General features: G+C 47.3%; 1 protein-coding gene across 2 annotated transcripts in view; it reads right to left on the bottom strand.

Annotated features, from left to right (window-relative positions):
- The window catches only part of MRPS35 (mitochondrial ribosomal protein S35), a 54,697-nt gene extending 45,018 nt beyond the window's left edge, over positions 1-9,679 (bottom strand). For both annotated transcript variants that reach the window (XM_006028364.3, XM_025209771.1), the window contains exon 1: positions 9,562-9,679. In XM_006028364.3, the coding sequence (XP_006028426.3) occupies positions 9,562-9,655 (94 nt within the window). In that variant the 5' untranslated portion in view covers positions 9,656-9,679. The remainder of the gene's footprint in view (positions 1-9,561) is intronic.
- Positions 9,680-12,147: the final 2,468 nt, after the last annotated feature.

The raw sequence follows: 12,147 nt of genomic DNA, 5'->3' as shown, positions 1-12,147 counted from the left end.
TGCTAGTTACTACTGCCCAAGTGCAGCACCCTGCACTTGTCAGTATTGAAATGCATCCTGTTTTTGTTAGCCCACCCCTGAAACCTATCCAGGTCTTGCTGCAGTCTTACCCTCCCTACTAGCGTGCCCAGCTCACCCCAAATTTTGGTATCATCAGCAAATTTAAACAGGTTGCTTTTCACCCCGTCGTCCAAATCACTGATAAAGAAATTGAACAGTGCAGGCCCAAGGACCAAGCCCTGGGGGACTCCACTGCCCACTTCCCCCCAGGTCAAATATGACCCATCCACCACCACCCTCTGAGTACGACCCTTCAGCCGATTTGCAATCCATCTGACTGTGTAGGCATCAATGCCACAGTCGCCTAGTTTTTGTTAATGAGGATGGGGTGGTCGACAGTGTCAAAGGCCTTGCTGAAGTCCAGAAAGATTACATCCACGGCGATACCTGCATCCAACGCTTTTGTGACCTGATCGTAAAAGGCAATCAGGTTGGTCTGACATGACCCACCCCTAATGAAACCGTGCTGGTTGCCCTTGAGCATCATCCCCGATGCCGGCCCATCACAGATGTGTTCCTTGATGATCTTCTCAAAGAGCTTCCCCAGGATTGAGGTAAGACTGACAGGCCTATAGTTGCCCGGGTCCTCCCTCCTCCCTTTTTTAAAGATGGGGACCACATTGGCTATCTTCCAATCATCTGGCACCTGGCCCGAGCACCACAAGTGCTCGTAAAGCCATGGAGGTAACTTGACAAACCTTTGTTTTGCACCCATTACTGGAGCCATATCATGAGGTTTATATTTTCCCTCTTCTAGCTTAGAAATATCACAGGTAGAGAGCCATGACAAAAATTCCAAGTAGGAAGCTGTGTCCTACTTATTTGTCTCAAAACTAGCACTCATTATACTTAGAACATTTTACCAGGATATATATACACAACTGATACAGTGCTCCTTCAGCTGCTGCAGCTTCTAATGGCCAAAGTGTGCTTTCTGCTGTTCTCCCACGCTTCTAAGAGAAATAAACTACACTGGTGAAAGAACAGTTTTGCCCATTATGCTGTGCTCATTTTAGGGCATTTTTTCAACACAGCTATGTATGTCACAGGTTGAAGTTAATCTGAACCATATAACTTTTACTAGTAGAAGTCACCTCCATAGAACTGGTCCCAAACTCCACAGATTATATATTCATGCTGATGTATTCAGGGTAGATTAAAAAAAACATTTTTTTAAAAATCAATTTTGATTGGATTTTTATTTTTTTTAAACCATAAATAAACAATAAATCTGTTTCAAATTAAATATGGAAATATGGGCAAGGTTTAACTATATTAAAACCATTAGAATAAATAAGATATACTGAAATTAAAATATGAAGTCTAGAAGAGGATAAGAGAACATGAAGCTTGTAGCATTTACACAGAGTGCTCATTTGATATCTCTTTTAGTCTTTTAGTCAAAAACAAATGCTTTGGGAATAAAGAAAATTATAAAAATCATGAAATAAATACTCATGCAATAATTATTTTGCTTCAGCCTTAGTCAAGAGAGAGCAGCAATCAAAACCAATTACCACTCAAGGTGTAGGAAATATTTCAGAAGCTACTCATTACGAACAGGATGACACTTTATAGAGCAAGTAGTGACAATATAGGTAGAAATATCACAGTCAAATGAGTCAGTATCAAACCAAAGACAAACAACAGGCATGCAACATATACTGAAACCAGTTACCACAGCTTTGGACAAGTTGTAAAAAGATCCGCAAGTGTTCTCTACTGCTGTACGTCACTAAAGATAGGTGGTTTTATTTATCTGAAATCATACTGGGCTGTACTGCCAGCCATAAACTAATACTATTTCCAGACAGAAAACTATATTAAGATTGAGTTCAGGTTGAAAGTACACTGAAGTAACTTAAGAGAAAAAGACAAAACAGGATGCTGCAACAATCCCTAAACAGAGCATTATAAAACCAGGAAATTCAGGGCTAACCTCCAACTCTGAAGAAAGTAAAATATATTGAGGTAAGAACATAAGAAGTACTTCACGCAGGGGTTAGGTTCTGAGGTCAGTGCATAAAGCAAAAATCGCATATAGTCAAATCGCCAGCGATTTGACTAGCGGTGACTGCCTCTGCCTCCAAAACCTCCCGCCACCGCCACGGAGCCGCGCTTGGAGCCGCGCGGGTGGCGGCAGCGGTGCAGTGTGGGGGGGTGGGGGGGGGGATGGCTGTGTGCCACTGGGCCACCACCACGCTGCCAAAACCTCCTGTCGCCGCCGCAAACTGAAGCCCGCCCCCCCTCCCACCCCGCGTATAGTTGAATTCGTGCAAGTTAAATGCGCGTATATGCAACTGCACTGTAGCATATTGGGTCAGATCAAAGAAATACTGAGCTCAGCAGTCGGTCTTCAAGTGGCGAATAGCAGATATTTTAGAGCAGGGATACTCAAACCCTGGCCCATGGGCTAGATCCAGCCCAAGAAGCCATGCCATCTGGCCTGCAGAGGTCCCAACGGGTCTGAAAATTTGGTGGTGGGGGAAGCAGTGGCAGCAATCACTGCTCTCCTGCTGCAAAATTTCCAGACCCATAAAGCGATCCACAGGCCAGATAGCTTGCTAGATCCAAGCAAAGGGGCCGGCTGCAAATGGTGCAGAGCCTGATCCTACAGCCCTAATCTGGTGGGACTCCCAAGAAGTGATGCAGGCCCCGAGAAGTGATTGCGCCTTGTAAAGGGCTGAGGAAGGTTGCACAGGGTTCCAATATGGCTGAGGGAGGTAGTGGGGGGGTCCCAATTCATCAATGTGGGGCTGAGGAAGGTGGCAAAGGGCCTGATCCTAGTGGGCAGGGCCTGATCAGACCCTTGGAAAGGCCCCTTATCTGGCCCACAGCACCACAAGACTGAGCACCACTGGTTTAGAACAGTGATTCTCAACCAGGATGCCACACCAACCTGAGGTGCTTTGAGATCCTTTCAAGTGAGCCATAGGGTGCCATGCAATGTGAGCACTGCTGGGTTTGCAAACATAATTCATAAGATAAACCCAGAGATTTTGAACAGGAATTCAGAGCATTCAAAACATTTATGTCCTGTTGTGGTCCTTCTGATTTCTCTGCAACAGAAGAATTAATCGCTCTATTATTTTCCATAGTCAAAAAATTAAGGAACGCTAAAAGCTGGCATTTTCTGAGGGGCTCTTTGAAAACTACTGCTACAAAGGTTGAAAGCAGCTGCTTTAGAAGAGTATGAGAAACAGGACATTTATGGTGATCCATTCCATATCATCCTCCCAGTTACCAGCAAACATCAGTTTAGGGATGTACCAAGCCTGAGTTCACATCCCTGACAGCTGTGTTTAGTTGTCCAATTCTACATATATTTTTCTAATCCCTTTTTGACCCCAGTTATGGTAGTGATCCCCACTGTGTACTGTGGCCATGAACTCCTCAAGCTAGTTACACATAGCTTGAGCCATGGTTCACCTCAAGCTAGTTACCAGCAGGGGTGGGCCATTATTTCATCTGGAGAGCTACTAAATGAGTTTCAGTGAGCTGTCAAGCATTGCATGCACTGAACCTTTTAGAAGGTATCATTTTAACAAAATTATAGATAAAAAACAAATCATATACTAAAAATCATATATCTACTATACTTTAATTTTATTAAAAAATACACCCTTGTCTTGATTTCTGTTTTTTGAATAGTGTATATAGAGGTGATTGAGTAATAGCTCATAATAATGTCTTACTCTTGTATTGTGTGTGGGGCAGGGAGTGCGGGAAGGGTATGCCAGTGTGCTAGGTCCCGGAAGCCAGCTGGCAGTAGGGGGAGGGAAGGGGTACATGCAGCAGAGCTCATTCAGACAGTGGAGTGTGGTCCCCACTCCGCATCTAGCCCGTGGCTGCCTCTGCAGCGCTCCGCACGGGGCCAAGACCTGCCTGCTCCCACCAGGGACAGCCCCGCACCTGTCAGACAGGGCCTGGGCCCTGGCCAGTATTTATAGCTTCCCTGCAGAGCTGCTGCCACAGCTACCCAGGTACTGCTCAGATCCCCTTGCCTCCAGTGGCTCCTCCTCCTCCTGCCCCTCTGGGAAGCATGTAATGTAGGGAAGCTGTGCAGATGTATGCCAAGCAGTAGATGCTAAGCCAAGTGGGGGGAAACTGCAGCTGGGCAGCTCCTGGCCCAGCGTTTGGGGCTCCAGCTCCCTGCCACCTTCCACACATTTGGCCACCCACAGGTGGCTACTCAATGCTTTGGGTGGGCAGAGTGGGTGAACAGCAGCAGGGAGCTGGAGTCCTGTGCACTGGGGCAGGAGCCACTTGGCTGCAATCTCCCTCACCACCTTGGCATCTACTACCTGGCATGTGCCTCCATGGCTTCCCCACATTACCTGCTTCTGAGAGGCACAGCAGGGGTAGGAGGAGGAGGAGCTGGTGGAAGCAGGGGGAGCTGAGCAGTATGTAGGAGGCTGCAACAGCAGCCCCACCAGGAAGCACTGCACACTGGCTTGAGCTGGGACTGGGGTGGTGCTGTCTGGCAGGCATGGCTGGGAGCACAGAGCAGGCGGCCTTGGCCAGAGCTCAGGACCACGCGGAGTGCTGTGGGGGTAGTTGCAAACTGGAGACAATCAACTGGCAGGCACCTAGCCGCAGGGTGAATCCAATCAGCCGGCAGGCCATATTTTGCCTGCTCCCGATACCAATAGATATTTCATTTTGTTTAAATCCTGACAATTTCATCAGGTGTTCTCTAGTTCTCATATTATGAGACAAAGCTAACTGCAGATTTTCTAGTCACTTCTACACTATTCACTATTTTATAAACCTCTATCAAACCCCAACTCAATCATCCTTTTCCAAGCTGAAAAGTTCTAGCCTTTTTAGTCTTCTCACATGGAAGCCATCCTATATTCCCAATTTGGTTGCTCTTCTCTGTACCTGTTGCTGTTGTTCTGTGCTGCATACTACATTCAACAGGTGGGTGAACAACGGCTTTATATAATGGAATAATGATGTTTCCAGTTCCTTTTCTAAGGATCCCTAATAAGCCATATGCCTTTTTGACCACAACTGTACATTAAACCAATGACTCTAAAAAACTATCCAGAATGCCTCCAACCTTTAAGTGACAAAAAATAATTCAGAGCTAACTACTGTTTCTGTATAGTCTTTATTATTTTTTCCTCCATGCAAGTTATTGTGTTCAGTGTCAAATGTTATCCATCCCTTAATTACCTGAGCATTCTATTTTGAGAAAACTTTCTGAAACTCATCATCATCATCTTTATATTTCACTAACAAGAGTAATTTTGTATTATTTGCAAACATAAGTCTTTGCTGTTTTCCAGATCACTTATGACTATGAGAAATAATACATATTTCAGAACAGGGCATTGGAAGTACCCTACCATCTTCCTCCATTGTGAAAAAGTAACTATTTAATCCTCTTTATTGCTTCCTACCTTTTAACCAGCTTTCAGTCCATGAGAGGACCTTCTCTCTGATAACATTACAGCTTAATTACTTTAAAAGCCTTTGATGAGGAACTCCGAAGTATACTGTATTCATTGGATTCTCTTTATTCGTGTGTTTGTTGACTCCCCACCCCACTCTTGCAGGTGAGGAGAAGGTTTGCTTTTTCCTTCCTTATGTGCTTCTGTTATAGAGAAGGCTCAAACACCGAAAACCTGAATAAAGTTTTCTGAATGCATTAAATAAGTGTTGAAGACAAGTTACTTCAGCAGTGATGAATGGTGTATACTGACCATATGAAGAAAAGAAAAAAAAAAAGGCTTCAGTACCCAAGTCACGTAACATCTTCCCTGAAATATACTACTGGAGCTGTTAAAGTTGCACGATAATTTGTGGGGGGAAAAGTAGTGATGAATGAGATCAAACTACCATGGTCAAGCTAGCTGACATCAGAACAAACACAAATAGAGAAGACTTTTGTCTTTGCATTGATGTCCACTGCAAAAGTTCTTCTTTCAGCATAATTGTGCAATATACTTATTTGAGACACAAACCACGCTTTCATCATGACCCTAACAAAACAGAGGTACAAGAACATGAACTCCATTATTGCTCTTCTGAAGTTCTGGCCTTCAATATTTGGAGACAAAGACCAATTATTCAGCACCTGAAAGAAATCAGCTTTCCTAATGATACTGGCAATTTGGCTGGAGCGGTTTCCATAGATTAAAGCCAGAAAATGGGTGGGACTGCCTACAGCACAGTGAAGGACAAATGCAAAAGGAGTAGGCACTGGTCAGGGATTTAACTGCAAACAACAGCTGGAAACAGCTAGAAACAAGGAGGCTGTAGTAACGTTGTGGCCCCTTGACGGTCCAGGAAATGTGTAAGAGGCAAGGGTGGGTGCAGGCGACACTAGACCAATGGGCAGGACTGGGACAGACTTTGGCCACACTTTTGAACAACGATAACCTGAAGGAGGGGGATGTGCTGTATTCAAAAGCGGATTGAAGCCTGTCCCAAACGCCCTTGCCTTCAGATAGGATGGGGACATGGAGGCTGCGAAGCCAAGGAAAGTCACTCCCTCACTCACTGCTGGATGAGGCAACCTGAAGCCTCCCCCCGCAGAGACAAACAGCGTTGCCAGGTCTTAAATATTAAATTATTGCATTGGAAGCTCAAAATTATCCTATTTGCTTTAAAACTACCACACTCTGAAAAAAATACGAATAAGCTGTCTTATTTATGTCATGACCCAAAGGCATGATTTTGTGTGCGCTTCGGCACCAGAATTATCCCCGCCAAGTTGCAGCTTCATTGCACGGGAAAGTTTCCTGTTGCACAGGAAAACCCCGGTGCAGGGACGAGTTTCCCGCCTTTCTGCAGCTTCTTTTGCAGAGTGCATTGCTCAAGTTGCAGGAGAAATGCACAGTGCAAAAGAGTTCCTGCCACCGGTATGCAAATTCGTTCCCTGCTATTGGCGTTTTAAATTATTCCCATGTGGTGGCTAACAATTGGCCTGTTAGCCGTATAAGAGGCTTGAGCGGTTTCCGCCCAAGCCGAAGAGGACTCCACATCCATCTCGTGGGGCCTCTGGATACACGGCAGGGTAATAGAGACCCTGTGTGAGATTCAGAAGAGCTTGGCGACCTGATCCATCGCCCACCTCTTCCCGTCTTCGAGTGCAAATTTTATAAGACATATCTCCGATTCCGATTTTGGTGGCGCGTTCACCCAGAGCATCCGGAGCTCTGTTCCGTGGAGACTAGCAAACTCCACGTAACCGTCTGTGTCTGTAACCGCAACTCAAGCAAGTTCTCTAGCCTACACCACTGCCATCTCGGTGTAAGTAAACAATCTTTAAAACTACCACTAAGCATTTGTGCCTAATTCCAGCTCGTCGCCCTCCCTCTCCGATCCAGCGTGCCCGGGCTGCTGGCCACAGCCCACGTGCAGCACGGAAAAGGGCCCGGGTCGCTCCCGGCCCGCACAATTTACTTTACATTGCTCACTGTAACTCAGCAGTGAGTGAGTGAGAACTGGGTCTAAGTTGCAGCATTTCTTTATTTTGAGGCAAGAAATCATAACTAAGTGCTAACAACAAGCCCCAAAGTCAGTTAAAACTCCCTGAAAATGATTTGGGTTTTGCACATATTGCATCAATTAGTTGCCTCAGAAATTATCGGGGGTACAGGTTGTAGCAGTATTGGTCTAAGGATAGATGCAGACAAGGGTCTTTAGGTAAATCTGATATCTTTTATTAAGCCAACTCAAACAGTTGGACAAGTTTTTCTTTGCAAAGTGGGACAGACCAATGCGCCTACCAAATACATGCCTGAAACACAGAAAATGCTGTATTTTAGCTGATGTTGGAATTATAAACTTCACAGCTAAACAAGAAAAAAAGATTTCTACATGTCCTTGCTTTTATGTCATCTGACACCACCAGGGAAGAAATCCTGCCTTATCTGCACACTAAAGGGCAACTCACACAAAGGAACTCTCATGGACCCAGAGGAGCATACACCCATCTTTAGCTTCCTCTGTGCAAAATTAAATTTATTTTCTACCTAAGGGGACTTTTCTCCATCTTTCCCTGAAAGCTTGCAAAGAAAGGTAATTTTTTTGCGATTTGTTAGTTGGTCCAATAAAAGGTATCATCTCTGATCAAGTTTTAGAGTTTTGCATTTCTTTTAGGAGTGCAACAATAGAGATTTTGGGGGCTAATACCGATAGCAGATTTTTAAGGAGGCATATCGGCCGATACCCATCCAATTTCAAATACAGCTGCGTGCAGCTGGCAAGTCTATTGTGGTGGACAGGGAGGGGAGAGGCAAGGACCAATGCTCACCGCGAAGAAGGAGGGACTGGGGCAGGGGCCGGGGTGGGACAGAGCTGCGGCTCAACCGGAAGGGCACGGGTCCATGTGCCCCGGATCTGCGCTGGGGGGCGGGGAAGGGTGGGCTGCAGCTGTGGGCTGAGACCAGGGCCATACCAGCCTCTTCCCAGTGTGGGTAGTGGCGGTGCTGGGAGGGGGGGTTACAGGGGAGGAGCTTCAACCACCCCAAATTTTGCTGTAGCTCCCTCCCAGTGCCGCTGCCGCCCACCCTGAACCATCTTGAGTGCAACCCCCACACATTGAGAAAAGCCTGGCACAACCCTGGCCCCAACCCCTGTGCAGATCTAGGGCACATGGACACCGCCCCCCACCCCCCGTGCCCTCCTGGGGTACACACAGTGGCGCCCCCCTCACCCTGCACTCCCTGGATGAGCTGCAGCACCGTCCTGTGCCTGCCCTACCCTGACTAGGCAGCCCCTGCCCCACTCTGTCCTTCCCTCCCTCACCGCAGGGGGCATTGATCTGCCCCCCCTCATCTTCCCTCTCCCCTCCCTGCAACAGACTTACCAGCTGGAGACAGCTCTCCACACCACCGGGCTGCTCTCCTCACCACCTGCGTGCTGCGCTGCGGCTGCGTGCACATGCCCGGACATTTATTTGCCAAATTATCAGCCACTTCAGACCCATTTCCAAAGCAATCAATTTTCTATACACTGGTGCCGATCCAATATCAGACCCACTTATTCATGCACCTCCAATTTCCTTTCGTATACTTCAAGCACTTTTACATCCTATGAGGGTGGAAGCGATCATACATTGTTATCATTACTGCACATCTGGCAACACTGGGGTCAAGGGAGGAGGCACAGGCTCTGTCCGCTCGCTCCCCATGTTTTGAGCCCTGCATTGGGCACTGAAACTCAGAAAGGGGGGTTCTGCAGCCAGGCGGGAGAGGAGGAGGAGGAGAAGGAAAGGTGTCTAGGGGGTGAGCAGACGGGGAAGAGAGACAGTGCGCAGGTCCCCACTCAGTCTAAGAAGACCCCCTCCGTCAGCAGCCATTTCCTGTGGGGGCGGGGCGGGGGGCGCATGGGCCGTTAACGGAAAATTCTTCCAACGTTCCCTCTCGCCCCCCAACTCCGCCCGGGGCGCGGAGCAATCCCCGGCCGGTCACGTGACGCCTAGCCTGCTCAGGGACGGGGCGGAACAGGCGGGGGTGAGAGCGTCTGCTCCGAGCCGGGGCTCACCTCTAGACTCGCTTCTGCTTTTGGAGACCGCGGTAGAATTGGCCGCGCACTGAAGCAGCGCCGGGGTCCACGCGCCGCGGAGTCGGGGCAGCATAGCCCAGGCGTAACTACCCGCAGTACAGACACAGCCGGCCGAACCGGCACCCGCCATGTTTGCGGCTTGCGCATGCGGACAGCAACCGATGGTGGCCCGAGGTGGCCAAAGCGGTTGCAAGAGTTGTGCGCCTGCGCGGAGCCCGGTAGGCAGACGGCCAGGCAAGCAGCGCTAGGCTTCCCTGAGGGCAAAGGAAGGAGAGAGCGGGAGCGCTGCGGCAGCTGTGAAGAGTTCATAAATGAGAGACAAGGACTCATTAATCAATCATTATCAATGATTAATTACTAGTACTCATTAATAACCAGCTACCAACAATTATCAATACTCAATCATTAGCAAACAATTATCGACAAGCAGTCGTTAATTGAATTAGAAACAATAAATAGTTAAAAGTATCAACATAATCATTTGTTAAACCATTAGCAGTTAATCGTTAATTAAACAATTAACATGTAATCATTAGATCGACAGCTACTCAATGGTTAATGCTTAATTAAATTATTAACAAGTAATCATGAATAAAGGCATACACAGTTAACAATTAGGCAAATCAGCAACTAAGCATTAGTTGAATTATTGACAAATATTAATGGGGTTATTAATGGTTAATCATTAATATACCACCAAGCAATCATTAATAACTAATCACTTGATCATTAATTATCATATAATCATTGATTAATTATTATTTTTTTCCCCGCATTTTTAAAAGAGGGATGGGAAGAAATATGAAAGCAAAGCAGTTTGCTGTCCAGGCACAAGAAGTTCTCCCTCTCTTCCCACTACAGTACACTGGTGGCCAGGACCCCGCTCCCATCTGCTGTTGCCAACTTGCAGGATTTTGCTACAACGCTTCCAAGGCTGTCATTTTCTTTTAAACCTACTCCCATCCCCCGCTTTCATGCAGTGAGGTAGGTTGGTTTGTTTGTTTGTTTTATTTTTCACATTTTAAAACAAGTTTCTAGGCCTCTGGGACAAGCAGAACAGCTTGAGAAACGTAGCCGGGAGCAGCAATTTCCCCCAATGGGGCACAGTAAGAGCCTTTTAAGGGTGCCACCCAAAGTTAGTGTGAGGGTATGAGGGTGATGTTGCAGGGAGGATGGTCCAGGATTAGTGCACAAGGCAAGGAGTTTTCAGGGTGATATATCTTTTATTGGGCCAACTGCATAGCTGACATCAAGTTGGACAAGCTGTCGAGGAGGAAAATAAAAACCAGTGATTTTTAAGAACAGTGGATAGAGCTTGTGAAATTGGCTGGTGGCGGGGAAGAGAGAGAGAGAAGTTCCCAGGTCTATCAAATGAACACTTAGCAGAAGAAAAGTTTGATTATTGGAGGATCAAGACCTATCAAGAAGGGAGAGGAGTCATCACCTGTAGCATGTAGGGATCAGGTAGATTATAGTGTATCACAATTAATATCAAGTCCTTGATTTTTAGTGTCCAGCCAGTTTACAAGTTTGTTCCCAAGCCCTGTTTTTAAGAGTGTTTGGTATGTTTCCTTTAACCACAGGCAGAGCTAGCTTTATTACGGACCACGACCCTGGGCACCAGGGCAGGAGGGGCTGTGATGCCCCCTGGTGGTCACTCAGCCCCAGCTTGGTCCACCCTTCTGGGGAGCTCTCCCCCTTATTTGCCCATCAGGCTTTGATGTTCTGGTCTCCCTCACTGGCTTGCTGGCTAATTCGTGTCTCCAGGTACCCACATAGGCTTGTTGGGTCTTGACCTTCCCAGCCTCAACCACTTTTCTCTCTCAGCTGGTTCCTATAGCTTAGGCCCATTGCACCAGGCCTAGTTTCTGTGTCCCTGCCTTGTCCCAGCCCCCCCTTGGGCCTGGTCTGCCCTGCTCCTGGCTCCACATTTCTGCACCACCTTGAGCCTGCCCCCAGCATGGGTCAAGGCAAGCACATGCCCCTAGGGCACTAAAGGGGCCTCCAAACTCCCAGAACAAACTCTAACTAAAAGATGGGCTCTTGGGCTATAACACAAATCAGTTCAACTGGGTTCAAACCTAAGCCTAACCCATGGGCTGTATTCCCCTGCAAGTCAGCAGCACCTTGCAAGCTGTTCCCCAGGTAGCTCTATTATCAGCCAGGTTCTCCTCTACAGCAATATCAGGAGCTCTTCCATTTGCAACTCCTTGGGGACCATTTTATATGGGTCCCTGGCCCTGCCTGCTGCTGGTCACCTGCCTCCCAGAGATGCCACAGGTGGTTTCTGATTTGGCTTGGTGGAGCAGTCTCAGGGAGGTTCCTTGTTGCTGGGACCTGTGGTTTTTCTATGCAAACCCCTGATGTTGCTGTTGCCTCTGTGGTAAGGGTTTGTTTGAGTCTGTTTTATCCTTAAGTCTACCCTTGGGGACTTGTCTGGCCAGCAGGTTCCGGAGTTTGCTCCCCATTCTCAGTAATGGGGTAGGGGCCTTGTTGTGTGTACACATATGCATGCTCTCACACATGCCGTGAACACTAGGTATTGGTATTGGTATTGGTGCTGGC

This window comes from Alligator sinensis, unplaced genomic scaffold (assembly GCF_000455745.1).
Source record: "Alligator sinensis unplaced genomic scaffold, ASM45574v1 scaffold15_1, whole genome shotgun sequence".
NCBI lineage: Eukaryota > Metazoa > Chordata > Crocodylia > Alligatoridae > Alligator > Alligator sinensis.
The sequence above is the reverse complement of the archived record's forward strand: the minus strand, read 5'-3'. Positions and strand labels throughout refer to the sequence as shown.